The following is a 27,906-nucleotide window of genomic DNA, read 5'->3' on the forward strand; positions in this document are numbered from 1 at the left end:
TTCGGTACTTCGTACAGTTGTCGGTGTACGGATGCTCACCTCAAACCCTCCACTCCAATTCATACGTCATCGTTGCCTCATCACCACAGAGCGAGCACGAGCCTATGGTTTTTTTGAAACCCCCACGATGAATCTCACGATAAGGAACAACCCGCGGCATCTCTCACTCTTATCACCACTTCCCTCACGAGTTACGATTCTATCCTGGGCATCTCCATTTCGTACGCCTCGAATTCGATCTTACCGTCCTCACTACCATGGCCTCAGTCGACACGTCCATCCCCGAACACGCCACGGGCGCCGCAGCCGGCCTCATCTCCCAACACTCCGCAGAGCCCGCCGTCACGCTCTACGGCAGCTGGTTCTGCCCGTTCGTGCAACGCGTCTGGATCATCCTCGAAGAGAAAAAGATCCCCTACCAATACGTCGAAATCAACCCCTACCGCAAAGACCCGTCCTTCCTCGCCATCAACCCGCGCGGCCTGGTCCCCGCCCTGGCCGTGCCCCCCGACGACCACGGCAACCCGCGCAAACCCCTCTACGACAGCACCGTCATCGCCGAGTACCTCGACGAGGCCTTCGCCGACACCACCACCAACACGACCACCGAGTACGGGGCGGCGACGGCGGCGGCGGCGGCGGCACCGCGCTTCCTCCCGGCCGACGACCCTTACGAACGGGCCCGGTGCCGGCTGTGGATCGACCACATCAACACCCGCATCGTGCCCGCCTTCTACAAGTTCCTCCAGCAGGACCCGTCCGACGCGTCCGCCCTCGCAGAAGCCCGGGCCCACTTCCTCGAGCAGCTGCGGCTGCTGGTGCGCGAGATGGACGACACGCTGCCGTATTTCCTCGGGGAGGAGTTCTCCCTCGTCGACGCCATGCTGGCGCCCTGGGCCGTGAGGCTGTTCCTCCTCGACCACTACAAGCCCGGGGGCGTGGGGGTCCCTGCGCCCGAGCACGGCGGCGAGAACGAGCAGGACTGGGTCCGGTGGCGGGTGTGGTTCGATGCCGTGCATGAGAGGAGGAGCGTCAGGGGGACGATGAGCGACGCGGCGGCGTACGTGGAGGTGTACAAGCGGTATGCGGACAACACGACCCATTCGCTGGTCGGTCAGGCTACCCGGATGGGCGGGAGGATGCCGTGAGTGAGGTCAAGTGGTAGAGATAAGGGGTGTTGCGTGTCGGGAATCGGGATGCCCCAGTGGCGGATGATGCGGGCGTTGGCGCGCCATACACCAGGGGATGAAACAAACACAGAATGGCGGATGCCGGAAGCCCCTCCCCGCGAAGATCGGTACACGTACAGCACCTGCGTGGCGCTGCAAGGGTGCAGTGTACAACGTACACGTAGACGTAGTGTAGGGGTGCAGTCGGTGACATTCAGCAGCCAGGGTTGAGTTTACTGGGATGATGGATCCGAAACGCCTTTAATGGCTCACCTCACGTTCACATGCTACCGTCACCTACTACGTTGCGGCTCATCTCACCTCCTATTCCGTTCAGCAGGTAGCCGGCACACGACCTGACGGGACACGGGTGGAAAATCGCCAAGCGAGGAGGTATTTGCAAAGCATAAGGTAGCATTATTCTATAAAGTCCGATTGCGCAAGCCGTGTTTGCATAATAAACGTGCATCCGTCTATGAATATCCGTGGCCGAAAAGAAGGAAAAAAAAATCACAAATCCATTGCCTGTTCTATTGGTCCCTGACCCTGACGCCATCCATGTATACAACGTATTGCTACTCGTGACGCTGAAATGCTGCCAAGTCGTGATGAAGTAATTACTCGGTTCCTCGGGGTTTTTTTTTTCTTCTTTTTCTTCTTCTTTTTCTTTTGTTCTTTTCTTTTCTTCGATTGTTAAACAGCGCGACCTTTATGACCGACTGCTATGCCTGGCGTCAGACACCACCAGTTTCGAATCGCCGCTCTGTCCACGCGAAGCAGTCGTGTTGGCCCGTGTACCGCTCGAGGAAAAGTCGACATTCATTTGGGTCATTCGTGCTGCGATGCTGTTCCTCTCCTCGAGTTGCATGATGGCCTGCCGGTATTCGTGCACATTGGCGTAATTCGACCCGTGCGTGGCGCGGCTAGGGTCGGACATTTTGGGTTGAGGTTTGTGGTTTTTGTGTGGATGTGCGAGAGTTGATGAAATTGACCCTTTTTTGTGGGTTATTGTGGTGTGGTGATGGTGAGGTGATGGTGAGGATGTGCCGCAATGTAATGAGGGCAGATGCTCGCGGAAATGCTTGTTGTATTATGTATTGTGTTGGATGATGACACAATAAGATTGATTTCCGAGTCTTGGTCTTGGTAGTCTGTGACCGAAGTTTGTGTATTGTGAAGAAAGACGATGCGTCGTGAGATGGAAGACTGGATGTTGATGTAGGCAAGATGGACTTTATTAACACACACTTTGCGGCAGAAAGATGGACGAAAAATGTTCAAGACATCAGAGAGCGGTAAGGCATGACACGTAGGTACCTATTATATATATACGGGTCGTGTGTCTAAGAGCGTGAGACAGTCAGCAGGATGGATGTTCGGTTCACTTCCCCGATGCAGGCCCAAAATAAAAAGGTCGGTGATGATTCGAGAAACAGAGAAATTTTCTCGGTTATCAGAATCGTGTAACGTTGGTTAGGAATAACTGATTGGGACACGGAGACGAAGGTACTCTTTCGGTGTTGTCGGGGCGGGAGTCTCATCAGTAGCGAGAAAATTCGGTCTGGAATCGGAGGCATTCTATTCGATTACTTCGCGAACCCTACCTTAATAATTAAAGGTGCGTTGTACGGACCACCCACCGAGATAAGAATGGATCGCGATCGCAACCTACACTACCTTACCTTATTAGTTCGCAACGCCCTGCTGCCCTACCACGTACGTGTACAGCGTCGGCAACCTCTGCCGTCTGTCGGCATTTGCAACATCCCTGGGCGGCTGTTCCGTTCAAGGTTGTTCGAGAAAGGTTATCCGTCGTGGCCGTGGGGGTCCGGCCCGTAGATCCGCATGATCTCTTAGGAATTCGCCTCCTTTCGCCATTTGAATCTTTTTGAATCTTCTGCTTATCTGGCCGGGCGACGTCCCGCTTGGCCGTCGCCCACACGTTGATTGAATCCCGCCCTACTAATTTAGTAAACCTAGCAAAGTTGAGCCAATGGAGTCAAACTTGCGAACCACAGCTATGGTTCCGGAGAATTGATTAATAATGATCTGTACTTGTTTTAATACGACGTACCATCATCCGGATTCTTGTGTTTCAAGTCCATGGAGCCTGTTGAAATCTCGTGACCTAAGTACCGGGTTCGATCGAAACTCCATTCATCAAAATCACACGGAGTTCTTATCTGCCTGGTTATCACGACATGTACGGTAAGGTACCTACCTTACCTTAGGCGAGGACTTCACATGTCTTGTATTCTTTGTACTGCACGGGTAAGCGGGTACCGTCTAGGATTCTAGACCCTTCGTAGAAGCCCACCAGGATATCACGGATATGTCGGCAAGATAAGAACCAGATGCCATGCAGGGCGCTTCACAGGTGGGAACCAAATCGGGAAGGACAGTAGTATTTTAAGGTAGGTACATGTAGTTATTGATCATGGTGGTGGCCACCCTGCCGATCAATAAATATAAATCAACGTCTCGGTCTGTAAGGGAGTGGTATAGGTATACTCATAAAACATTCCATCATTCTCGTGAGCCAATATGGGTAACATAAGGAAGAGACAGGTGGAAAAAAACATTGAACATGATGGTGTTCAAGGACAAAGGAACATGTCTTTCCCAACATATCCCAAACAAATAAAAAAAGAAGAAAACAACAAGGAGGAAAAGAAAGCAACGGATGCATGTAAAAGGGTATCCGAGGCATCTTTATCTACCTCTCGCACACTGACACAACCAGACTAAATGGCCAACGCTGCAGCAACAACTCCAGCAAGGACAGCAGCGTTCCGAAGGTTGTAGGGGTCCATCTTCTCCGCACCGCTGGTAGGAAGGTCCGGTTCATCATCAGAGTCATCGCCGTCATTCGCATCGGACGGCGTCGGCGTCGGCGTCGGCGTCACACTCAGCGTGTTGGTAGGGTTGAGAATGGTGCTGACGTGGGTCATCGTCGTCGTCGACCTACACCGACGATCCTCGTCATCCGTGTCGGTGTCACAGTCCGTAGAATCGGCATCGGTATCGGTATCCTGATCGGTGTTGTTGCCATCGGCGGCGGCGGTCGGCGTCGGCTGCACCGAAACGGCCGGCCTCCTGGTGCACACACGACGGTCATCGTCATCGTCGTCGTCGTCGTCGTCGTCTTCACACGTCGTGTGGCCGTCGTTGTCGGTATCGGTGTCCTCGTGGCCCGGCGCAAAGGTAGGGGCGGGGGGGTTGGGAGGTGCGTGGTCCGAGACCGCGGGAGGCGGGCCTGGGTGAGGATCGTCATTGTCAGTGTCGACATCGGTGTCGACATCGGTATCGTTATCCGTGTCGCTATCCGTGTTGTCGTCGACTGGGTTGCTGGCCTCATCGTCGGTCGTGTTCTCGTCGCCCGAGTCATCATCATCGGGACGGCGGCGCTGGATGCGGTACCGCCGCCGACGGGCCTTTAGACTGGCTGTCTGGCGTAGAGAGCGGTTGACTTTGGTCTCTGCAATGCCGGCGCCAATGACATCAGACTCCCGAGATCGCAGGGCAAGGCCTTTGCCCTCGGTAGCCCGTTGGTTGAGAGGGCCATCCGCGGCAGGGGCAGCACCGGCTAGGACGCCGAGGGAAAGGAGAACGAGAGGAGTCGGTTTCATTTCTTTGACTAACGGGAAGTAAGAGACGAGGGAGGATGTGTATCGGATTGTCTGATCTGATCAACAAGAGGATAATAGGGCTTGGAGAAGTTGTCTGTCCGTTGCAGTGTAGTTGCTGTTCTCTGCTTCGGGGCCTGATGATCTTGTAGTCTGAAAACCAAAGACTCGCGAGGGATGAGCTGTGATTTATAGACTTTCAGTTCAAGCTAACAAAGCAAACTTTTTGGACTCACGTTGCTGTTGGCACAGCGGCCCCAGCCTCTTGTCCTCTATTCCGTCGATTCTCCTTCCGATGCCATCGACAGCGCACCACTCGCAGAGGAAGCGATAGTCACAACTTCGCTCGCCAAGCTGAAATACGAGCTGGTGTATTCGATGTGGTGGCTTCATCGCCGGTAGTGGCTCAGCGAGTCCGGCGGCTGCTTGTCCTTCACAGCAGTCGTTCTATGAATAGCATCGGAGCTTGTCGGGTGGTCCCAAGATGCCAATTATTCACCATCACTTCCTCGTTTGAGTTGCTCATAGTCGAAAGACAGTGAATGTCCACGTTCATTGTTCGTGGGGTTCTCCCTTGGCGTTGTTGAGAAGCGGACGAAGTGATTAGTTGACGTGACGTCCGGGGGAAAACTCCGATCCTCACTTCGCACATCAAGAGCAAAAAGAGGCTCGCTCGCATACTTTGAAACAAGCTACTATTGAGGCTGAGCAGTCAGTTCAAGCACGACGGACGAATAGGGGATCATGTGGGTTGCTTGGACCTGTCAATGGTGGAGGCTGTGCACATACCGTTTATTGACTGCAGAACTCTACCATTGCACCGGACCCTCTTAGCCTCTGGGTCTAGCTGCTTGAAGCCTTGGGCCCTATGGTAACACGCGACAACCATGCGAGGTGCAGGGCTATCGCTGGTCTCGGGCCATGATGTTGCCAGTCTATTGACTGATCCGGCCATGGACGGTGGTCATGGCCACATGCAGAATTTGATGCTGCGTGAGTGCGTGAAGTGGTAGACTGTAGTGTTTATCGTTGGGGGGTCGGTCCCAGAAATCCCCACATACCTTGTTCCGCAGCAATCTGGGCGTTATGAGATCATTCTGCTTATGTAATGCAACGCAACGCCCAGAAGATTTTCAAACCTCGGTTCAAGTTCCAGCTTCCAGCTTTCTCACCCTCAATCCCACGTCGCGTTGCCAGACTCTCTAGCCCATTTGACCATGATGGTTCCTCTAGGGATTACCAAAGCCCATGAAACCGAGATCTTTCGCCAAAGCCTTACTGTCATCGTAGCCTCCATCCCAGCATGTCTTGACAATACGCCCCAAGCTGCCCAGGGAGGCGACGGTGACCGAGACGAGGAGCGGCAACGAATCAATGGATGACCCCGCAAAATCGGCAAGCTTAACGTTCAGCTTATCGTCCAAGAACACGTTCGCAGTCGTGACATCCCCCGTGGATGATGCCGGCGTCGTGTATGAAAGCGAGAGCATCGGTGAGCTGAGCCATCCAGCGGAGACGGCGACCAGGATCGACGTGCTGCCGTCGGATAAAGGACTGCACGTCATGATTCGGGGCGTATTCGAGACGAATCCTGCCCCCGTCAAGCTCTGGCATGGCAGAATCCCCTCGTGTTTGGCTAATTTGGTGAGCCTTTCGTAGATCTGTCGTTCCTTCTCGATGAGACCGCGGGACTTGGGGTCGAAGGGTGTCGTGATGACGGTTTTGGTGGCCGCGTCAAGGACGACGAGACCGGTGATCCCCCAAGCTACGACGTCCTTGAGCCCGAAGCCTGGCGGATACTGAATGTCGTCACCCGGTGAGGATAGTCCGGGGTTAGAGACTTGGAGGGGTTGTAAACGCCGATGGAGGGTGGCCACTTCCCCAGGACGCCGTACACGTGTACGTTGTACTTGTCATGGTGTAGCCATGTTACGGTGAATATCCATCCTCTCGGATTGGTCAGACTTCGTTTGTACACGTGTAGTACGGATACTAAGTACCTTACCTTATTTAGGTACCTTAAGGTTGATTGACCTCCCGTAAATCGGGGATTGCCTAGGCCATTCAGTTTGTGTACACGTACTGCCTCAGGTACGTCCTACGACTCCGTGGTAGGTAAGGTACCTTATTCTTGTTCAGTCGAGAACTCGAGATTCATGGCCGTAGTCGTGGACTCCGTACATGGTAACCAGTCATCACCAGCCCACAAAGTACAGCCTCAACCAAAGTGGCACCTAATACATCCAACAAGCCAACCAACACAGGCCGGACACCCCGGGATTGCCTCTTCTTTCCATCAACTCGGAGAATTTATTCATTCCGGGAACCTTCTAGTGGAGAACGATTCCCTTTTATTCGATATCACATTCTACGAAAAACGTTAGTGCTTTATCATTTTTGCGATATATTTCAGACTAGTTTAAGTTGGTTGAATATCTACACCATCTCCTTCCAACTCCAGGTGGCAATTTGCCACTCAAGTCCCGAACAGCGCCCGGGCAGAGTGAAAGATGATGTCGATCACCCGGTCGCCATGCCGAATTAGTTTCTGATTTTCATCCAATCTGTGCTCCTTTGCGTCAGTACCTTATGAATTCTGATTCTGGCACCTCCATGGCTTTTCGCCTCGCCTGTTGTTTAAATTTCAGGCTCGTCTCCGCGGACCATGATCCCGGAGCTCTTTCTGCTGGCCATCGATATTTCTGAAGAAGACATTCGCACCATGGCATGAAGTATTCGGACAATCACTCTGAAGCTTATTAACACCTTACCTTGGTTAATCCTCCAAATTATCTACCATCCTAGGGACCATTGAATCCCATTGCTCTTTTCCCCCACTATCCGCGCCCGTCCGACCCACTCACCCACCAGGAGCGGGCCGAGCGGCAGCTAGACGCCAGCTACCTACACGGTACCCCCCCACTGTCATGAACGATATGACCGAAAAGAAAGGTGAAATGGCCGTCTCAACTTCCCCAATTCCGCCCGTCGAAAATGACGCCGCCGCGGTCAACGAGTCGGCGGCGTCCACCGTGACTTCCCAGTCAGTGGTACTAGACGCCGAGAAAGAAGAGGACGTGCATCCCGACGCCGCCGTCGCCGCGGGCCCACCACCTCTCCCCTACAACCTCCGCGACCACAAACTAACCATCACGCTCTTCTGGTTCCTCATCCTAACGGAATGCACCCTGATCCCCATCATCTTCTACTTCACCATCGCCAACCTGACCGACATGCGCCCGGGCGCCATGTTCGCCATCATCACCGCCATGTTCGGCTTCATCTCCGGCGGCGAGTACGGCCTGCGCGGCCTGCGCCTCGCCCAGAAGAGCGACACCTACCGCCCGCTGAAAAACCCCGGTCGCTGGCACTTCGACAGCACCCACCTCGTCCTCGGCCAGCCGTACTTCGCCATGACGGCCCTCATGATCGGCTTCAGCATCCCCGACCCGCCCGTCATGCGGGGTCTCAGCATCATCATGCCGGTCGGGATGGTCATGGTCGCGGTGTACATGATGTACACGGGTGTTGCGCACCATCTGGGGTGGCGGCTGCGACGCCATCGGCTGAGTTCGCATGTCGTCGGGGACGTGTGCCCGCCGCTGACCTTCTGTATCATGGAGGATATTACGGGGTGTGATGGCGGTGGGGGCAAGGCGTATCGCGAGGCGGCGTTGGCGCGGTTCAATGCGTCGCCTCGCTTCCGCCGGATGCTTGTGCAGATGCTGTGGGCTTGGTCCGTCAGCGCGCTGGTGGTCGGGGTTGCGTTGATCGTGTTGGCTTGGACGATAGACGAAGAGGTGGCGTATACCTTGGGCTGGGCCGTCCCGTCGGTTTGGGGTGCTATCGGCGCTTTTGCCACCATCCAGTGGGGTCAGAGGTGTCTGAGGATAGAGAAGGAGAATTGGATGCATGACCAAACAGCTCACGTCAGGACGGGATAGATTTCTTGGAGTTTGTGTTTTGTTTTGCCCCTTTCTTTACTTCGGTCGCGGTCGGGTAAGGTACGCACATACACGAGATACCCAACGGAATGAAGCAGGATTTTATATGATTGAATTCGACCTTACGCCGCCTCATAATCATGGAGCCATTATCCATCCTACCTTAACCTCACAGTAGACCGTCAATGATGACATGGTCCCCACTCAACTTCTCCTTTATGGCTCAAAGATGAAGATTATTTCCTCGTATAGCTCTGGCACACAGTTTCCGCCGCCTCCCATTCGCACCGACACCTTCTCACGAGAAACGAAACCATGGTTCTGATCAAACGGTGCTGCTTCAAGCGTGCTTTCCAAGTAAAGAGGCACACCATCCTCCCCGGACCGGTCTATTCCCCACCGGACCAACAACGACCCAGCTCCCCGTTTCTCATGGGCCGGATCAGTGCCTAGAAACGTAAGGCCTGGTCCCGAAGGTCTTGTCAGCTGCACGCAGTTCTCATACACATGGCTGTAACTTGTTGCACGGTGCCTGACCACATACGATAGCAAGGCCTGCCGCCCAACACCCTCTCCTGCGCTTCCTCCGTCGCATTCGTCCAGGCGTCTAATATGGCGCGGTCGGTTCCTTCGGGCCACACCCAAGGCGACTCGGTGTAGTCCTCGCCCTGCCGGACGGGATGTGACCATTTGGCAAACGCAACGACTCTCGGAACAGTATGCGGCTGCTGCGTGCATGTATCCGACTCCCTCACCACGAGCACCGTGATCCTGGGGTCTTGGATATCCGCTGCCGCCTTGGCTCGGATGGTCTCGTGGAGGGCCGCGCGGACGGAGGGGGTGGGGAACGTCGCTTGGAGCATGGCGTTGGCGCCGAATGCCGCCATGTGAATCTCGGCGATTTGCCGCGCATCTGCGGGGATGGCGTAGTCTCGTTGCAGGGGCATAATTCGTAGCTATTTGGAGGAGTACAGGGGTGATGAATAGTGTTAGACGTGGGGTACGGAGTTGCGGAGTAGCAAAAGGCCACCGGCCGGAGTTGGGAGTACGAGTCGGAAGTTAAAGTCGCTCCCTCCCCGGGAACGGAATCCGGCAGACGACGACAACCAGGCTAGTCGATCCCTCAGCAGATTGCTGCATGTGTTATGCAGCCACCCGAGTCTAGTTACGTCATATCAGTGGGCCTGGGGCATGTCGTTGGCCCAGGGCCCCTTATTTTATAGGACAACCAGTGGAAGTAGGGCGCGATAATGATGAACCTCCAAGTTACTCATGGGGATTCCCTCTCGGATAGTGGCTCTCCGAGTTGACCATATCTTGCTCTGTGGCAGTCAGCAACCATTGAGCAGTACATGTAGCCAACAGGTACACCACAGAAAAGAGCCCACGCAGAACAGTGTTCATATCACATGCACACAATGGAACAAAGTTGATCAAAGAGGTTTGTTTGATTGTGTGGGAGACAATAGTATCTAGGGAAACGCGATTCCGAGCACATCACATCTAACCCCCGAATGTTGAATTCAGGGGCTCCCCCAACCCAGTGGAGTCACCACAGCGGTCCGCCAGAGCAAAATACATCGCACCACATTGAGACAGATCCGAGAGAGAGCCCGGGAAACCGTGTTATTCGATCCCCGTTTTCTCCTCAGACCGAGAGGAGGAGCAGGAGCAGAAGCGCGAGCCGACAAAGTCAGCCGCTTACAGGCACTGAGAGTACCAGGGGTTCTGCTGCTGGCAAGTGCCCTGAGAGCAGCAGGTAGGGCCGTTCCAGCCCTGGCCGCCGCACTGGCCCCACATGCCAGAGCAGCTGCCGGAAGGAGGAGGGTTGCTAGGAGGAGGGTTGGTGGGGGGAGGGTTGGTGGGGGGAGGGTTGGTGGGAGGGGGGTTAGGGGGAGGAGGGCTGCCGCCGCCGCCGCTGACGGTGACGCGGGAGTTGCCGGCGCTGTTGTAAGCCTCGGTGGCCATGACCATGTAGTAGTGGTTGCCGAGCGGCATGCCGGCCTGGGCCCAGGCGTTGAAGAAGAAGCCGGTGTCGACGGTACCGCTGGTGCGCTGCTGGTCACGGATGGCCCAGTACTGCTGGAAGGTGGCGGTGCCATCGATGGAGGGCTGGTTGGTACGAGTGCCCTCGTACAAGCGGTAGGTCGAGCCGGCGTAGGTGACCTGGCCACGGCCCTGGGCCTGGCTGCCAGGGTTGTACTCGCCGCTTTTCGCATGTTAGTATACTGTTCCCTTTTCTCCTTTTCTCTTTTTCTCCACGGCTGGGGTGTACTTACAGCCTCTCAATGATGTAGTACTCGACGAGGGGGTTCCTGGTCCAGCCGTAGACGCAGAGGTACTAACAGATCGACGCATGTTAGCGCTAGACTTGGCCGATATCCGAGTCCGAGCACGACCCGGTGAGTCGGTGCATGTGACCGTTGGGGGCTCTCAGAAACTCACGCTGTTGCCGTTGTTCACGGGGTTGAAGTCGGCCTGGTAGGTGATGGACCGAGCGCTACCCGGGTTCCAACCCTTACCACCGACAAGGTTACCGCCGCGCTGCCACGTGACGCTGTAGGAGCCGCCGGCCAAGTTGGTGTAGGTGACGGGGGAGGCACCATCGGACCACCACGAGTAGAACCAACCATCGTGGGTGCCCTCGGCGTTGGGGGTGACCTGGCGTTTCTCGACGACGCCCGGGGCGGCCAGGGCGCCGGAGACGGCGGTCAGGGCCGCGATGAGAGTGGTGAAGGAGACCATGGTGAGATTCGATGGGATCGCTGTCTTTGGGTTGGAAAGAGGCTGATCTGCAGATCTACGGTCTGATCATTTCCTCTCAAGTCGGCCGTCGACCATCGTTCAGGTCTTATATTCTCGCTCGCGACGGAGGTCTACGGTCCGACGATTGCCGTCGGGAGTATGGCGTCTGTGTTGTCGCAGGCTAGCCCCATATCGAAACCCCCTTTTTGCCGTGGAAATTGTGCCTAGCCTTGGCCCCGATCCCTGCTGCCTCACCCCCATACGGGCCATACCCCATGTGACAAAGGTTGACGACGGACGAAGAAGTCTGTGAGCATGAACAGGGGGCGGCGGAGGCGCCAGCGAAAAACACTGGGGAAATTCTGGGGGAGAAAAGAAAAAGAAAATTGGAAAATAGTACCTAGGCAATTGCAGTGTCCCGTTTTGGTCGTCCATGCCTCGGTGCGGCGACAGAGACTCCTGGGGTAGAACCTGATACGTCCATGGCTGGCATGCTCGGGGGGGGGGGGGCGTCAGGGGGGAGAACAGCCGGGCACTAACCGGTTTCACTGCAACGGCATTGACCGTCTAGGGTTACATCGACATAACAGGCTGCTCTGGCTGATTTGCTTCGACTTGTCGATTCGTGTCTGGTTGATTTGTCCCCCCATGCGTCCCCCATACCCCGCGGGGACGGGTACGGGCGATTTTAGCCTGAAATGGAACCAAAGAACAAAAGCTTGACGTCCCGGCTCGGAGGCTTCAATGTATTGGCCGAGACTCTCGCGTTTTTTTGGGACGCACCTATACCGTACGTGGTAAAAGGTCTGCGAAAGCTCGGTGTATCCGTACTTGTGATCAAAAGAGCTTCTCTTCCCCCAGTGCCAAGTTCGTAACCCAGGACAATTACCGTGGAGGTCCCATCAAACTCTGCCCGACGGAAGGTCAGATGCGTTCCATAACTGTCATAACAGACCTACCTACTACTCGATTCGACATTTCGAATTCACGGAACGAAAGATGCGAGAACGTGGCTGCCCATGGCTTGTTCAGCTATGTTTATCCGCCTACTACCCGGGGGCGACAACAACGCACATGATGCGATGACTTGAAGTCTACATCCTGCCGGAAGAAATTGGAGCATGGCGGATGAATGGAATGCTGTGGCGAACCGTCCAACTCGCAGGACAACACACACTGCCCACCGACTGGATATAGACGGGAAGCGTGGATACGGAACGTGGCGATACGAGCAAGCAGCCTCTGCTCATCTTTGGGTGGTGTAAGTCTCCAGACTGGGCTTCTGGGCTGCCTGTAGGCTGGCGCAGAGAATCAATCGACCTGGTGTCCGCGGAGAGCAAGGCCGACAGTCTTGTTTTGGCAATCTGTGGGCGCATCAAATGAGTTAGGTAAATCGATTTTCCCAAGCCGTGCGGCTCAGCATGCATGCAGCACAGACAGATAGTCTATGCGCCTTGACAAACAGAACCAGGCCCAAGGTTCCCCGTCAGGTCCAAAGTGAGAAAACCAGACAAACGAAAAGTCGAAGACGCATAGTGAGTCTCAAAACCAGGTAAAACGAGAGCGAGAGCCGGCTACCCTAGCTACCGTACCGTACCAAACGTTGTTCTTTCGAGGTTGGACGTAATTTACCTTGTAATTACAAGTTGGGCGAATAGTTGCTAACTGACTGCTTTGTTTGTTGTGCTTTGCTCTGCTTTGCTTTGGGTTCCGCTCAATGCATCCCGGATCCCGATGGTTCTCGATTGGGATGCGGAACCAAAGAGGGAAAGGAAGAAAAGAAGAAGGATGCAGAAGTAATAATTACCGTGAAATATTCCCGGGCGCTTGCTTGGGTAAAGGTACCTCCATGTACGAAGTACCTACGTTGTAATTACTCCGTACGACGCGACGTGACTCCAGGTGTGACCCTGGATCACTGAGAACCGAATTATCCGGGGAATATTCCACAGTCCTTCCATTCGGGGGGTTTGAGGACCTACAACGTAACTATGGCACTGAGGAAGATTCGCTTCTTTTCTGGATTGGGTAGCCACGTGAGTGATGCGGGTTTCTACACTCCGTATTTGAGATCTCGGATCTTGATGCTGCAGGGAACTCGGTAAATAGTTACGGCTACTACGACGGAAGGAATTGTCTACCTTAGGTACTTTTGTAATACCCTTGGTCGAGAGCATTGACACTGCCCATTCATGCAGCCAAGCACCACGACCACGACGAATACGGATAGACTCACAATTTGGCTCCGTATTCTTAGTGGATCCCAGTTCCTGCAATTTCATTCCAGGTCTGCCATCCTAGCGCAGCACCAAGTCAACTTAGGTGCCCATTCGAGCCGCATGTTCTCAAGGCGGGTTTAGCTCAGTTGGGAGAGCGTAGCACTGAAGACTTGCGGGGGCTTCCTCAGCAAGACAGAATATGCTAAGGTCGTGTGTTCGATCCACACAAGCCGCAGTCTTTTTGCACTGTTTTGCGGTGTTGCTTTTTCTTTTAATCCTCGATCCTTCGTTTGGTCCTTTGCAACTATTTGGGGGGGCGAGGTTTTCTTTCCTTTTTCGTATTGTTTTTTGTTTTCTCGCCCAACATATATCTGACATTCACTCTCTGATTATCTATGCGAACTTGAGACGTGCACTGTGAATGTACTTTGTACTTCAGAGGTCTCCCTATTAGTCCCTTATCGAACGGGGCGGGGCCTAAGGACTGCTGGCTGTATTGAACGTCGTAAAAGCATGAGTAGGTATCTATGGTACACACTGAAATGCAAAATGGCTACTCCCAGAACCAAACAAGTATATGTAGCACGAAAGAAACGGAACAAAAAAAAATCCCACACTCATAAGGATTAATGACAGTCCGCCAGTATCCTGGATTTCCCCATATATCTTACAGCCGCAGGTACTCGGATCCGCCATGCACATGAACCTAACGTCCATGGCTCGGCACAATCTAAAACCCAGAAAGCGGGTTCGGGTTCTCAACAACCTCGCCGCCCTGCTGAATCGCCGGAATAACGCTAACACCCGTCAGAGCCGCAAGCCTCCTGTGCGCGCGAAGGTCGAAGTCCGGGCTATCAAAGTTCTGGTTGATGACCCCGACCATGCCGTTCTGGCAATGCGCGCCGTTGAGCTGCGGGCAGTAGTACCAGGTGGGCCGCCCGTCCTCCACCACGACCTGGAACACGTTCTCGGCCTGGCCCTCCTGCACGGCGAAGTTGAAGCCGGAGTAGAAGCCCGTGCTGTTGGCCAGCGGCGTGCAGGGGTTCGCAAAGGACGACTGGGCGACGGCGTGGTTCCGCGGGAGGAAGTGCCATTCGACCACGTCGCCGACCTCGGCGACTACGTTGTCGGGGTCGAAGCGGAGGCCGCCTCTTCCGGCGACGACGGTGTGGGTCACGCCGGTGAGGGGGACGGTTCCGGAGGGGCCGGTGTGTTCGGTGGGGGTCGGCATGGCGGCGATGAGGCCGGCGAATGCGGAGAGGAGGACGATGGACTTGGCGAGCATTTTGTCCGATTTTGGTTTGTGTGGTTGTGATTTGGTTATCGAAGATGTAGTGGTGTCGTAAAGCGTGGCGGCGATGAGATAGATGCAAGAAGACGCAATGAAAAGAAAGACCTTCAAGTCAGACGAGGCTTGACTTTCGAGGATTGAGGGATGGATTTCAAGCGTTGCTGTGGTAAATGTGTTGCACTTGAGAAGAGATCAAACGAGTCGAGAAATTGCGGCTTTTGTGTAAAAGATTTCTATGTTGTTGATGTTGATTGCGCTGATGATAACATGAATGGAGAAAAATTGAATCTGTCGAGGCCCCAACCCAGATCATTATATACGCCATGTTGTCGCCTATTTGAGACTTGGCATTGCATTGCACAAGTTCACGACATCCGATGGTGAGCATGGCAAAATGTAAGCCGCAGTCTCACCGACCTCGACATTGCCCTTGCGCGCCGTGTAGGTGCAGGATTTCGAGCCTGGGACGAGTCTGCCTCCAAGATTCGCTTCGCCCCTAAGATTTGCTTCGCCCATTCTTAGACGCCATGGCCATGACCATGTCTATTGCTATTGGCTGCCTATTTCTATCTCTGGTATCTTGCGGGGCCATGCCAACGGTTTGTACACTAAGGTACCTAAGGTAGTTAGATGGGTACGCTCAGTTATCAAAAATAGGAGCAAAATATGACCCGTGGGCCGTGGCGGAGCGTTGCACCGGTCCGGCCCTGTAACTGGTCCCTGTGCCTTAGCATCCGTGCTAATTTTACCCAACATCTCAGCTTACAGTCAGTCAGCATGTACACGTGTACGTGTACGATGTCGGTAATGTACTTCCTCAACGGCCAGGAATATTTCCACCCGAATAATATTTAATCCTATTTTATTACAACCCAAATTCTCCTAGCTTTCTTTGGGTTAGGTACCTTCCCACTAGGCCACGGCGATAGAGATGTCAAACATAGACACGCGCCGCACAACAAAACCTTACCTTGCTCTCCAAGGTAGGCCTCTCAACTGGCACTGAGCTGCGATTCTGCTAACACCTTTTTTTTTTTTTTTTTTTTTTTTTGCGAAAAATACTTCCATTTCGTCTCCGTCACCCCCTTCTCGGCCTCGCGGCGGTTGAGCCACCAGTACTGCCAGTTGGACACGCTGACGGCCAAAAACGACGCCACGGTGAGGGCGACGATCCCCGCCCATCCTTTCGGGTACAAGGGCCCGTCCTCTTGCTGGAACAGCTGGCTGCCAATCATGGCCGCGACGTTGGCCCCCATGATGAGCAACGCCATGGTAATCGACCGCTCTCCCGCCGACTGAGCGTTGAGTGCCATCCAGGCGCCGTTTACGGGATCTGCGATGCAACGGTTGTCAGCAAGCACGTCCTGGGGTAGATGGGTGTGGAGGGTCGGGTTGCTACTCACGCCAATTGACAGCGAAAGGAATGACCAACGTCAAAAACGCAAATCTTAATCCCGCGTTATCCGAAAAGATGAGAAGCCGATTGCCGATCTGACGAAATGTCGCGCGTTGGTAAAAAAAAATAAAAAAAAAAAAAAGTCGGCGCAGCAAGTATGGACAAGAACCGCGACCGCGGGGAAGAGTCACCGCAAAACCCATGTAGAACAAAACGCCGACAAACGCGACTGGGCCGCGCTTATCCCATTTATCCCTGTTCTCGCGTCAGCCGACAAGTTCACCCATGCGCTAGTGCTGACGCCTTCCTCTCGTTTTCACTCACGCTACGTAGCCCATGAGAAGGTTGCTGAGCAGTTGGAGCCACGAGCCGATGGACATCAGGGCGTTCGAGCGCAACCGCCCGAAGCCGAAGGAGACGACAAGCGTAGGACCGTACGACACCAAGGTCGCAGCCGGCGCCAGACCCGCGACGGTGAGGACGAGGTGAGAGATCAGTTTCCAGTTGGTGAGCTGCACCAGTGCACACGGAAACGTTAGCTTGTCGGTCGATGTTCCGTGTCCAAGAGAAGTATGGGCGACGACGGGGGAAGAGGGCCGGGAGCAGCTCACAGCATCCTTGATTTCCTTCCAGCGCATGTGCTTGTTCTTCTGGGCCTTGGTCGGGTCATCACGGAGGACGCGCGCCGTCAGGATCTGCGCCTCGCGTTCGGTGAAATAGCGGTACCCGAAAATGGAAACGGGTTCGGATGGCGACTTTGGGAAGAAGCAGATGAACGTGGCTCCCACGAAAATCGTAAAGAGGCCCTCAAGCTACGTGATGGAACACACTGTAAGTAAGACGTCCAGGGCTGACCTTGTCAAGAGCATCCGGGGAGCAGGTTGTGTGGATCGAAAACTCACGATGAAAAGCCACTGCCACCCGGCAAGCCCTTGAACACCCCGCATGTGCAATCTTACATCTCGCTCGTCAGCTCGCTCTCTCGTCGACGAACCCGACTGGTTGAATAGGTCGCTCTGTACTCACATGCCGTAGGCAATGAGACCCGACGTGGCGTTGGCCGTCATGTTTCCGATGAAGAACCACGAGAACCGCTTACTCGTCTCGTTTCGGGTGTACCATCTCGTAATGGTGTAAAGCGCTGCGGGGATAAACCCGGACTCGCACAATCTTAAGCCGCACGTGGAAAGTCAGTCAACCCGTCGTAGCAGAGGAATGTCAACAACAATACCACTTAGAACATGCCCCAGTAACAGCCGAGTAACCAAAAAGGCAGCGAGTCCCTTCTGGAAAGCTTGGAAAACAACAACCATGCCCCTGGAAAGCTCCTGTTAGGGACCCCGACTCTCCATACAATATTGTGCTTCTTCGGAAGAGGAGGAGAGGCGAGACTCACCATGCCACAATCTGGCATCCGATCCAAAGGCTAGGACCAACACGGTAGAGTACTAGGTTGCTTGGTATCTGAGTTCCCGGTTAGTACCGGTCTCTGTTAGGATTCACACATGAAGGTCCTTGACTCCTTGTGCAATCGGTCGATTAATGTTCTCACTTCCAAAAAGGACGATACCCAGAGACATCAAGTTCTGGCCAATGTTGAACTGATTTTGCGTGATGCCAACATCCCGAAAGAAGAAATCGGTCAAAGCATTGCCGCTGGTTTCACCGTTAGTTTTGTAAAACAAAGTCAATAGTACCAGGATAAACTGTGCGCAGGTGAACTCACATATTCCCGCGATCCATCTGCAGAACGAAGAATCCCATGATCAATAGGGGTATCACGACCAAGCCCACCCTGCACCACACACGTCCAAGTCAGTTCTTGATTCCGTCCAGCAATACCACAGTTCTATGCGTCTGGACGCTGCATGTGCTCACTTCCTAACCAGCCGTTTCTCTTCCTCGGCCGTCCATTCGATTTGATCAATATCGCTGCCGGTGTCTGGCGTCGGAGCCACATTGTCGACCGCGCCGACCACCTCCTTTTCGAGGACCTTCTCCGACATGATTTACAGTCCGAACACAGTACAGAAGAGTTGCGGAGGCTCAAAAAGGATCAAGTATTGTGTCTTCCTCTGCGGTCTGAGTCGAGTTGATCCTGCATATCTCAACGATGACCCTCATGGCCGAGTCGCCTGGGTTTTATATTCCATTCCAGGGCGCTGGTCTTGTCGCATCGACATGACGGGACGCATTTCCGTGCCCCCAAAAGTCGCCCCTGTCGCCCTGTCCCGCGCATGGACGGGATTCTGAATAGCGCGACTTGCGACATCGTCGACTAGGACCGGTTGTAGTAATAATAAGAGTTTTCACTTGTGCCATTCAGTCAGCGGCTACTGCCGTGCCGTCCCGGGCCCTGGTCGGAATGAACCCGGAGGGGGAGCCGGACGCCAGGACGGTACTAGCGGGGTGTGATGCCATCGCGATGAGATCTCGCGCCATCCACGGCAAGGCCATGCCACTGGGATATAGGAGCCAGTAAAACCAGTAGATCCAACAGCCCGTTGGCGACAAATCCAGAAACTTTGGACAAGCTCGGTGTCGTTTCTCTTGCAAGACGAAGCAAAAAAAGAAAAAAGGAAAAAAAGGGAAACCCCCATGGCTCATCTCGAATCACGCAAGCACATCTCCCCCGACTCGGGATTTCCCATCACCCTACATCCCGCGTTTAATCCGAAGATTCGGAACCACGTCCCACCCGACCCCCCTGCGCGAAGAGAGTACCCCTGAGAAGGGAACCCGGCAAAGACATCCCGAGCGGAGCAAAAGACCGAATCTCAGGTTCTCATCCGGGATGACAGGGTCGAGAAGAACAACAAGGCAGACAACTCCGGTCTGATATCTCGCGTCGCCCGTGAAGCCAGGCAGCTGTGTCGGTACCCATACGCGTTGGAACTGGATTTGAGGATGCGTCAGCAAGAACTAGCTATCCAATGAACACTGCCTTCCTAACAGCTTGGATGAACTATGCATTTCCTTTGCCCGTCATCGCATTTGACCCCTACTGGTAAAACAGGATGTCATAAAAAGCAACTGAAATGCACAAGTCAAGTGTATAGTTACACATCAACCACAATATGTGAAACAGAACAGAACTGGCCTCTTGCACCGGATGGTCCCCGGTGTCTATGGAACACAAACTCCCCAACCGCTGATAATAGTACAATCAAGTCCTGCGACGTCGGGATGGCGCCTTCTAGGCACCATAGGACGACGGTTCCGGGCTGGGATCAACGTTCAGCTCCTTCATGAACACTTCATCGAGGGTCGACCCGTCGCGGGCGTAGATCCAATTTCCCGAGGCGGTGTCCTCCTTCTCGTTCTGGCCCTCGCCCAGGACAACCCAGTCGTAGCGCTTGGGGCCGGAGATGGGGGACGAGAGCCAGATCTGTTTATTAAACGGCTGTTTGTTGAGCACATAGGTCCCTATTTCTGGGACAGTCAAGGTGAGAACACCATTCTATTACGAGTTCATATGTCAGCGAGGGATGCCCTGATCATTCAAAAGAGAAGGGATATGGACGGGGGAAGACGAACAGCGTATTCGACATCTAGACCTTCGCGCACTTCCTGCAGGTCTTCCAGCTTGGTCACCACGACGTCAAGGTATGTGTCGGCCAGTTCATGGTATTGGCCCTCGGTGAGCGTGGCGACGTTCTTGTGTACTTCGGTCTCTGCAGGTTCGTCTTTTCTCCGGGGCTCGTCGGTGTCAGGCATTATGCCGCGGGCCGTCTTGGACGTTGTGGTGAGGAATCTCCGGCTCTGGATGGTAAACGGCTTCGTGGGACGGAGACAGCTGTGGGTGTTGGAAAGAAGCGATCTCCTTGACGACGTAGCTGAGGAAGGGGCAGCAGAGGGGAGACGGAGGCTGCGGATAACAGCTCGAGACATGCCGGAGACAGCGGCGCGGGTCATGGTGGGCTTGGTTCTGATGGTTTTCAAGCGAAGCGGGAAGACGAGAGGTGACGAAATGAATATCGTGTGGTCGCGGATTAAAGTGAAGGGACGAATGAAGACGGGCCGGCGTTGAATTGACAACGAGAAACGCTGAGGGGTTGAGAGTGGAGGGGAGAGATGGGATATGGGATACGGAGAAGAGGTGGCCCGGTGGGAGGAAGAGGGAAGAAAGTGCGCCGGGTGGTCTTTCCCAAGTTCCCCACATTCTGGGAAGCTTCGGGATCTGAGCACCAAAGCAAGCAATGACGGGAGCTTGGTGTCTCCACAACCTGGTGGTACCGAGTACTCTGTGCATGCGCCGGGTAACTGATTACGTAGATAGGTAGTTGTACATGTACGGAGTAAGTATTAATTGTACCAGCTACCTCTGGATGACTAACCACAAATACCACACCAATCCCGCCAATCGTCAATCGTTCTCTTTGGGCGGACTCCCGCAAACCTGAGATGGTCTATCTACGTCGCAGACGAGGCTGTCAGAATTCCCAGACACATACTCCGTAGGAAGCGAAAAGAATTACAAGGAGACAAACCAAACCCCGAGACACGGTCATGGTGTACCACGCATCGCTATCATGATCAACGCGTTTCTGGTCTTCAACGGCCAGGGCCAGCCACGGCTGACCAAGTTTTATACCCAGCTGGTACGAGACCTCTGACCCCTTGCCCTTCGGCCTTCCTGCCCTTCGTGTCTACCTACGACTGACACCTGTACCACCCAGGAAACAAGCATGCAACAGAGGCTCATATCCGAAATCTTCACCCTCGTCTCGAATCGCCCCACCGGCTCCTGCAATTTCCTCCCCCTCCCACCCCTCCTCGCCGCCTCGGGGACGTCGCATTCGTCCGCCGAAGAGGAGAACGACGTCCCGTCGCTCGTCACCTACCGCCACTACGCGACGCTCTATTTCATCATCATCTCGACCAACACCGAGTCGCCGCTCGCCCTCATCGACCTGATCCAAGTCTACGTCGAAGCCCTCGACAAGCTCTTCGAGAACGTGTGCGAGCTCGACCTCATTTTCAACTTTGAGAGCTTACATGCCACCCTCGGCGAGATGATCGTCGGCGGCGTGGTGGTGGAAACCAGCTTGGATAGGATCGTGGCTGGCGTGCGAGCGCAGGGCACCATTGCCAAGAGACCCGTGAATGAGAGTAGGGGTTCCGCCTTGGGTTCTGGTATGGGCCTCGGCGGTAATTTCGTCTGGCACGGACGGTAGGCCCTGGGTAGGCAATGACGGATGGATGGAAGAAATAATGAACAAATCATAGACATACCATGATGATCATGTTGCAAGCGCAGGTGCAAGTGGAACGGAGAGAGAGATCTTTGTTGTTGCTCGAAAAGAAGAAAATGCCCGCCATATAGATTATGGATTTATGTGTACATGAAGAAAAGCCGCCGGCCGGGTCTTCTCAAGCGCCAAATGGGTATGCGATCAAAACATCAGCACCTTGGACTCCGCCCCCCGCATATTGTGTTGTAAGTTATATATGATACATGTTGCAAAATCCCGGGCTGTCGACTACTTGGGTTCGTTTCGTGGAGAAGGGGCTGCCGGCGCGTCTGCCCGTCGCTCGTATCGTTTCTCTGGATCCACGGCGCCGAACACACTCTTGACGTACTTAATGGCCTGTTGTCGCTCCATTAGCCCGTTGCCTGTTGCCCTCGACGAAACGGTCAAGATCCGTCTTTTGCTTACCTGGTCGGAGGGCCGGTATGGTCGACCGAAGAGTGTAGTCTCTGTAAAAAAGAGCGCTCCGAGGGCCCCTGCTTTGTTGTCAGCGATCTCGTCCCCGGAACTCTCGAACTGGCATTCGTGCTAACCTGTCACGGTGACAAGCTGGACGAGTTTGATCGCCTTGTTCCACCTTGGCCGCGCATGCTTGAGGGCCACTCTCCGCTTGTATTTCTTCTCGAATCGCAATTGCGCCTGGGGACTGAGCTTGGTGAAGTCGGGCGGCCAGACTTTCTTTAATTGGAAGGGGCCGGATGCTGCTGGCACGGACGATTCTGCTGCTTCGCTGGCCTGGGACGCCAGTCGGAACAATGTGGGAAACATGGCGATGCGATTCGGAGCAGAAATCCGACGAGGCGTGGCGAAAAGCTGGTAGTTACGGTCGCGGAACAGAGCAACGACAAGAGAAAACAACGTGATAATTTTCCATCTCTACGAAATACATTGAGCTTCCATCCCGAAAAAGAGAAGACGCTTGAAGTGGCCCGTGCGTCAACACGACCTGACTCCGCACTCAGAGAAAGTGCCCCACTCGGGCTTCACCGAGCGGCAAGGGTCCCCGACACCGGCACGGAATTTGTATGTACAGAGTACTGTTGTACTGTACCCCGCCACATATCTGCAATTCCGTCGCGGGGCACTTCTTTTTTTCCATTTCCACCGAACATCAAAATACCACTTCTTCCAACCCCGCGGCGATTCTGTGACTCAAGGCTGCTCGGAACGGGCCTGCAACACCCACCGCGACAACGACAGTCTTTTTTGAAGACCAACTGTCATTACAATCTGTGTTGAAGAAAAAGAAGAAGAAAAAAAGAAAGAAAGAACAAAGAATATTCGCTGTTGCCGACTTTCTTTTCCCCACATTCGACGCCGCCCGTCACCATGACGACCGACCCGGCCAAGGCTATCGAAAGCCTCCAGATCTCCAAGACCAAGGAGCTTAAGAGCACAGAGAAGCGCGATACTCTCATTGCCATTGAAAAGAAATACCAGAAGAAATGGGCCGAAGACAAGATCTTTGAGGTGGAGGCCCCGTCGTTGGAGGAGCACCCCCTGGGTTCGATTTCGGCCGCCGAACTTCGCGCAAAGTACCCGAAATTGTAAGCCCGACCTTGCACAGTCTCACAGTCTTGTAGGAGTGTTAGAAAGAGGGGGCTAACATGGTTGCAGCTTCTCGACTGTCGCGTACCAATATGTCAATGGCGTTCCCCATGCCGGCCACGTCTTCTCGCAGAGCAAAGTCGAGTTCATGACCGGGGTGCGTTCTCCCTTGACCCTCGTTTCTTGCCCTTCCGACGACGTTTACATCTTTTAATACCATTCTTTGATATAGACCGCCCGTATGTCCGGGAAGAGAGCCCTGTGGCCCGTCGGATGGCACGCCACTGGCATGCCGATCCAGAGCTCCAGCGACAAGTTGAGGGCAGAGGTGGAGAAGTTCGGTGCCCAATTCGAAAAGTACGAGGAAGAGCCCATCATCGACGGCGAATCCCCGCCTGCTCCTGACGCTGCGAACGCGAATGCGAATGCGACTCGTGAGGATGTCACCAAGTTTACAACCAAGAAGAGCAAGGCCACCGCCAAGACGGCCAAGCTGAAGTACCAGGTCCGTGGAAGATACTGGTGAGGATCGGTTGGGGGTCGTGAACTTGTGTTCTTGCTGACCTTTTGTTTCTCAGTTCCAAATCATGCAATCCATGGGTATCCCCAAGGAGGAGATCCATAAGTTTGCCGATCCCCAGTACTGGCTGAACTTCTTCCCTCAGCTTTGCACAGATCACATGTCCAGTCTAGGTTTCAGAGTAGGTTCGTAATTCCCCCCTGTCATAGCCTGTAACCGTCGTTGCTCTGTCTTTCCTCGCTGACCATGGTAGATTGGCGCCGATCCTTTATCACGACCGATGTCAACCCCTACTACGATGCCTTCGTTCGATGGCAGATGAACCGCCTGAAGGAGCTTGGAAAGATCAAGTTTGGCAAGCGGTACACTATTTACTCCATCAAGGATGGTAGGGTTTACTCATGTCTGATCGTCTACACCCCTCGTTTTGCTTACTTTGCTGCAGGCCAGCCATGCATGGACCACGACCGATCTGAAGGAGAAGGTAAGTCGTTTAATTCCGCGAGGGTGTCTTTGATGATGGCCACGTATCCCGCCAGACAGTCTCTAAATGACATCGGCAGGTGTTGGGTCTCAAGAATACACCGGCCTCAAGATGAAGGTCTTGGAGTGGGCCCCTAAAGCTCGGGAATCCCTCGAGGGTAAACTGCCCGCCGACGCCAACGTCTTCTTGGTCCCAGCGACTCTCCGACCGGAGACCATGTACGGTCAGAATGCCGTATTCGTGTCTCCCAAGATCACATATGGGATCTTCAAGGCGTCCGATACCGACTACTATGTGATCACTCACCGCGCGGCCCGCAACATGGCGTACCAGGGGATCCTGTTCAAGGAGGGCGAGTTCCCCTCGGTGACCGAGATTGACGGATCTGCCATGATCGGTACCTTGGTCAACGCTCCTCTGTCGGTCCACACTGGCGGTGTCCGCGTCTTGCCCATGGAGTCCATCCTGCCGACCAAGGGAACTGGTGTTGTCACTTCGGTTCCTTCCGACAGCCCTGCCGACTATGTCATGACCATGGATCTGCGCAAGAAGGCGGCATACTACGGAATCGAGCAGGAATGGGCGGAGCTCGAGATCATCCCCATCATTGATACCCCTACGGGCGATCTCATCGCCAAGAGCTTGGTCGAGAGCCTGAAGATTAGTTCTCCTAAAGATACCGTCCAGCTGGAAAAGGCCAAGGACACTGCCTACACCGAAGGGTATGTCTTTCTCCACAAGTATCACGATGTAATTATTTTGTACTGATTTTGCTTGTCAGGTACTACAAGGGACGGATGAAGATTGGTGCCTGGAGCGGACAGTCAGTAGAACAAGCGAAGCCCCTCGTCCGAAAGCACCTGATCGACGAGGGCCTTGCGTTCCCGTACGCCGAGCCCGAACGCAAGATCGTCAGCCGGTCGTCCGATGAGTGTATCGTCGCCCTCATGGACCAGTGGTACCTGGACTACGGCGAGGAGTCTTGGCGGAACACTGCCCTCACCCACCTTGCCAACGCCGACGGCAACGGCCTGAACACGTTCAGCAGCGACACGCGGAACGCCTTTGAGGGCGTTCTGAACTGGCTCAACCAGTGGGCCTGCGCCAGGACCTACGGACTGGGAACCAAACTCCCGTGGGATCCCCAGTTCCTCGTCGAGTCCCTCAGCGACAGCACGATCTACCCGTGCTACTACACGATCAGCCACTACCTCCAGAAGGACATTTACGGAAACGAGAAGGGTACCCTGAACATCGCGCCGGAGCAGATGACCGACGAGGTGTTCGACTACATCTTCTGCCGCCGCGAGTTCGACGACGACATCGTCAGCAAGTCGAACGTTCCCAAGTCGTCCCTCGAGACCATGCGCAGGAGCTTCGAGTACTGGTACCCGCTTGACGTGCGGAGCAGCGGCAAGGACCTCATCAACAACCACCTCACCTTCTTCCTCTACATCCACATTGCCTTGTTCCCGCCCGAGTACTGGCCTCGCGGCATTCGCACCAACGGCCATCTCCTGCTCAACGGGGAGAAGATGAGCAAGTCTACCGGCAACTTCCTGACGCTGGATGATATGGTCAAGAAGTACGGAGCCGATGCGTCTCGTATTGGTCTCGCAGATGCCGGTGATTCCATGGGCGACAGCAACTTTGAGGAGGATGTCGCTAACCAGGCCATTCTACGTCTATACACCCTGCGTGGTATGTTCTCTTTTTCTCTTTTTCTCTTTTTTTCTTTTTCTTGATGCTTACGAAAGACAGAATGGTGCGAGGATGCGGTCAAGAACAAGGACCAGCTTCGCACTGGCGAGTGGAACTACTTTGACAAGATCTTCAACAACGAGATGAATGCCTTGGCCAAGGAGACGATCCACCAATACCGTATGTGCACACCAACAATGCCGGCGTAAAAGAAGGGAACTCGCTAACACACTGTAGATGAGACTTCCTACAAGCTGGCCCTCAAGGCTGGGTTCTATGAGTATGGCTCTCTCCCACGTCCCGAAAGATGGATAACGATATGATGTTGACAGACTCAATTAGCTTCAACAATACCCTCTCATTTTACCGAGAGAGCAGTGCCGGGACGAAGATGCATCGCGATTTGGTCAGTAACAGGCTGAATTGAGTTCAAAATTGAGCAAGGGACACGGCTGACAAAGGACATCTAGGTGCTCCGGTTCATCGAACTCCAGTGTCTCCTCATGGCGGTCATCGCGCCGCACTGGGCCGAGAGCGTGTGGCTGGAGATCCTGCAGAAGCCGACATCGATACAGCAAGCGACGTTCCCCGCGACCGAGGAAGTGGACGGCTCCCTCGCGGCGGCGCGCAAATACATCTCGTACACGGCGTCGAACGTCAACTCGGCCGAAGGGCTGCAGCTGAAGAAGAAGGCCAAGGGCAAGGAGCTGTCGTTCGACCCGAAGCGGCCCAAGAAGCTCACCATCTTCATGAACGAGCGGTTCCCGGCGTGGCAGGACGCGCACATGGAGCTGCTGCGGTCGATGTGGGACCCGGCGACGCGGTCGGTGGACGACAAGGCGCTCAACGGCAAGATCCCCAAGGCGGAGATGAAGCGGGCCATGCCGTTCCTCCAGGGCCTCAAGAAGAGGCTCCAGGCCGGGGAGCCGGCCGAGGCCGTGTTCGAGCGCAAGCTGGCGTTCGATGAGAAGATGGTGCTCGTGTCGATGACGGACCTGCTCAAGCGGAGTGCGAGCTTGGTGGACTTGCAGATCGTGAATGTCCAAGAGGGCGGTAGGCAGGGTACGGATGTCGTGACGGGGGAGACTGTCACTGGCCTGCCTTCGAATGCGGAAGGGGCGCAGCCTGGCACCCCGACCTTCCTATTTGCCAACGTTGAGACTTCGTGAGAGGGCGTTCATAAGACTGAGAGCAGATGCTACGTTGTTGCTATACGTCTAGACCGGCGGTGTTGTTTAGAGTCTAGACCGTGTTAAGCTACAGAGAGAATGAGTAGATCAATCCCATGAAATACAATTTGCATTGGGCCCGAATGAAGAATGTATGCATGTATGTATGCCAGAGAGATGTAGTAGTCGAGGAATTTGCCCAACTTGCGACTGCAAATGCTTCGACGAGGAAGTTCTTCCAGCTTGTTCCTATCCAATTGGGGCGTGGCACGGGTGCAGTCGGCGGGTGTCGATGATGAAAGGCGATGTGACGCGAACAGTCAAATTGGTGACATGTCCTAAGAAACCGTTTTCAAAATTCCCCGTTTTAATGGCGTCATACCTATTTATTACACGTGTACCTACCTTATTAACAACCGATCGATGAAGCGCGATAAGCGCTGTTCCAGCCGTTACCTAAGGTAGGTACCCGTGTACTTGCTTCAGGTACCTTAGGTTCCGTTACGTACCTTACCCAAAAGCGTCGAAGCGATCTAAACTTTGAAAGGGTACTGCTGTTATCAGAACATAAATTAAGGTACTCGGAATTATATATGTATTCGCTTATAGAGGGAAAGGTTTCTCTATAGGAAGGTATCTATGACTATTTATCCTAAAGAAATAGGGCTTGGCAGGGTCATAGGTACAAGCCGATCAAGTAGCCGAACTCACCCGGAACTACCTAAATCGAAGTCACGCCCCGATATCGACCTTCCACTACCTATCTGACAGCTGTACTTGGTACCTTTGATGTCACAAACGGAGACCCGGATTTAGCCTGACGGGTGCGTCAATTAAAAAAA

The 27,906-nt window shown here is 54.3% G+C and overlaps 12 protein-coding genes and 1 non-coding gene across 13 annotated transcripts; 5 read left to right on the forward strand and 8 right to left on the reverse strand.

Moving 5' to 3' along the window:
- The first annotated feature begins 172 nt into the window (after window positions 1-172).
- SODALDRAFT_329315 (glutathione S-transferase domain-containing protein) lies at window positions 173-1,182 on the forward strand. Its single transcript, XM_028610900.1, has one exon. The coding sequence runs from the start codon at window positions 258-260 to the stop codon at window positions 1,146-1,148; it is 891 nt and encodes a 296-aa protein (XP_028462938.1). The 5' UTR covers window positions 173-257; the 3' UTR covers window positions 1,149-1,182.
- A 2,253-nt stretch (window positions 1,183-3,435) lies between these two features.
- SODALDRAFT_78286 (hypothetical protein) lies at window positions 3,436-5,112 on the reverse strand. Its single transcript, XM_028615687.1, has 2 exons — window positions 5,032-5,112; window positions 3,436-4,977 (listed from the first exon to the last, which is right to left on the reverse strand). Exon 2 carries the CDS (start codon window positions 4,796-4,798, stop codon window positions 3,914-3,916), a length of 885 nt encoding a protein of 294 aa, XP_028462939.1. The 5' UTR covers window positions 4,799-4,977; window positions 5,032-5,112; the 3' UTR covers window positions 3,436-3,913.
- A 912-nt stretch (window positions 5,113-6,024) lies between these two features.
- On the reverse strand, window positions 6,025-6,712 carry SODALDRAFT_321193 (hypothetical protein; the record flags this gene model as incomplete). Its single annotated transcript, XM_028609604.1, has 2 exons — window positions 6,025-6,635; window positions 6,691-6,712. The coding sequence occupies 2 exons, from the start codon at window positions 6,710-6,712 to the stop codon at window positions 6,025-6,027; spliced, it is 633 nt and encodes a 210-aa protein (XP_028462940.1).
- Window positions 6,713-7,276: 564 nt separating this feature from the next.
- Window positions 7,277-8,863, forward strand: SODALDRAFT_329318 (hypothetical protein). The gene has a single exon (XM_028610901.1). The coding sequence runs from the start codon at window positions 7,753-7,755 to the stop codon at window positions 8,737-8,739; it is 987 nt and encodes a 328-aa protein (XP_028462941.1). The 5' UTR covers window positions 7,277-7,752; the 3' UTR covers window positions 8,740-8,863.
- Window positions 8,864-9,753, reverse strand: SODALDRAFT_353522 (putative GNAT family acetyltransferase). The gene is made up of 2 exons (XM_028613652.1): window positions 9,284-9,753; window positions 8,864-9,203 (listed from the first exon to the last, which is right to left on the reverse strand). The coding sequence occupies exons 1-2, from the start codon at window positions 9,684-9,686 to the stop codon at window positions 8,956-8,958; spliced, it is 651 nt and encodes a 216-aa protein (XP_028462942.1). The 5' UTR covers window positions 9,687-9,753; the 3' UTR covers window positions 8,864-8,955.
- Window positions 9,754-10,179: 426 nt separating this feature from the next.
- On the reverse strand, window positions 10,180-11,946 carry SODALDRAFT_317729 (hypothetical protein). The gene is made up of 3 exons (XM_028609359.1): window positions 11,185-11,946; window positions 11,019-11,080; window positions 10,180-10,948 (listed from the first exon to the last, which is right to left on the reverse strand). The coding sequence occupies exons 1-3, from the start codon at window positions 11,482-11,484 to the stop codon at window positions 10,441-10,443; spliced, it is 870 nt and encodes a 289-aa protein (XP_028462943.1). The 5' UTR covers window positions 11,485-11,946; the 3' UTR covers window positions 10,180-10,440.
- Window positions 11,947-13,834: 1,888 nt separating this feature from the next.
- Window positions 13,835-13,938, forward strand: SODALDRAFT_t199. Its single transcript has one exon. It is a non-coding gene; the product is annotated as a tRNA-Phe (tRNA).
- Window positions 13,939-14,433: 495 nt separating this feature from the next.
- On the reverse strand, window positions 14,434-14,988 carry SODALDRAFT_321197 (plastocyanin-like domain-containing protein; the record flags this gene model as incomplete). The annotated part of the gene is made up of 1 exon (XM_028609605.1): window positions 14,434-14,988. The coding sequence occupies one exon, from the start codon at window positions 14,986-14,988 to the stop codon at window positions 14,434-14,436; it is 555 nt and encodes a 184-aa protein (XP_028462944.1).
- An 842-nt stretch (window positions 14,989-15,830) lies between these two features.
- On the reverse strand, window positions 15,831-18,669 carry SODALDRAFT_346643 (alternative sulfate transporter). Its single transcript, XM_028613260.1, has 13 exons — window positions 18,269-18,669; window positions 18,117-18,185; window positions 17,956-18,046; window positions 17,787-17,854; window positions 17,636-17,707; window positions 17,417-17,560; window positions 17,293-17,344; window positions 17,002-17,202; window positions 16,715-16,902; window positions 16,582-16,645; window positions 16,398-16,485; window positions 16,057-16,327; window positions 15,831-16,009 (listed from the first exon to the last, which is right to left on the reverse strand). Exons 1-13 carry the CDS (start codon window positions 18,394-18,396, stop codon window positions 15,961-15,963), a joined length of 1,485 nt encoding a protein of 494 aa, XP_028462945.1. The 5' UTR covers window positions 18,397-18,669; the 3' UTR covers window positions 15,831-15,960.
- A 917-nt stretch (window positions 18,670-19,586) lies between these two features.
- On the reverse strand, window positions 19,587-20,305 carry SODALDRAFT_321199 (Frataxin; the record flags this gene model as incomplete). Its single annotated transcript, XM_028609606.1, has 2 exons — window positions 19,587-19,850; window positions 19,928-20,305. The coding sequence occupies 2 exons, from the start codon at window positions 20,303-20,305 to the stop codon at window positions 19,587-19,589; spliced, it is 642 nt and encodes a 213-aa protein (XP_028462946.1).
- Window positions 20,306-20,921: 616 nt separating this feature from the next.
- On the forward strand, window positions 20,922-21,814 carry SODALDRAFT_329324 (clathrin adaptor complex small chain; the record flags this gene model as incomplete). The annotated part of the gene is made up of 2 exons (XM_028610902.1): window positions 20,922-20,991; window positions 21,070-21,814. Coding segments are annotated over 2 exons (568 nt in total), but the record flags the coding sequence as incomplete, so codon positions are not given.
- SODALDRAFT_78397 (hypothetical protein) lies at window positions 21,705-22,502 on the reverse strand. Its single transcript, XM_028615688.1, has 2 exons — window positions 22,176-22,502; window positions 21,705-22,118 (listed from the first exon to the last, which is right to left on the reverse strand). Exons 1-2 carry the CDS (start codon window positions 22,408-22,410, stop codon window positions 21,874-21,876), a joined length of 480 nt encoding a protein of 159 aa, XP_028462948.1. The 5' UTR covers window positions 22,411-22,502; the 3' UTR covers window positions 21,705-21,873.
- A 260-nt stretch (window positions 22,503-22,762) lies between these two features.
- SODALDRAFT_329325 (leucyl-tRNA synthetase) lies at window positions 22,763-27,208 on the forward strand. Its single transcript, XM_028610903.1, has 12 exons — window positions 22,763-23,189; window positions 23,260-23,347; window positions 23,423-23,695; window positions 23,769-23,895; window positions 23,964-24,098; window positions 24,156-24,194; window positions 24,274-24,916; window positions 24,976-25,895; window positions 25,956-26,075; window positions 26,133-26,175; window positions 26,238-26,301; window positions 26,366-27,208. The coding sequence occupies exons 1-12, from the start codon at window positions 22,972-22,974 to the stop codon at window positions 27,062-27,064; spliced, it is 3,369 nt and encodes a 1,122-aa protein (XP_028462949.1). The 5' UTR covers window positions 22,763-22,971; the 3' UTR covers window positions 27,065-27,208.
- Window positions 27,209-27,906: the final 698 nt, after the last annotated feature.

Source organism: Sodiomyces alkalinus, assembly GCF_003711515.1.
Source record: "Sodiomyces alkalinus F11 unplaced genomic scaffold SODALscaffold_12, whole genome shotgun sequence".
NCBI classification, from domain to species: Eukaryota; Fungi; Ascomycota; class Sordariomycetes; order Glomerellales; family Plectosphaerellaceae; genus Sodiomyces; species Sodiomyces alkalinus.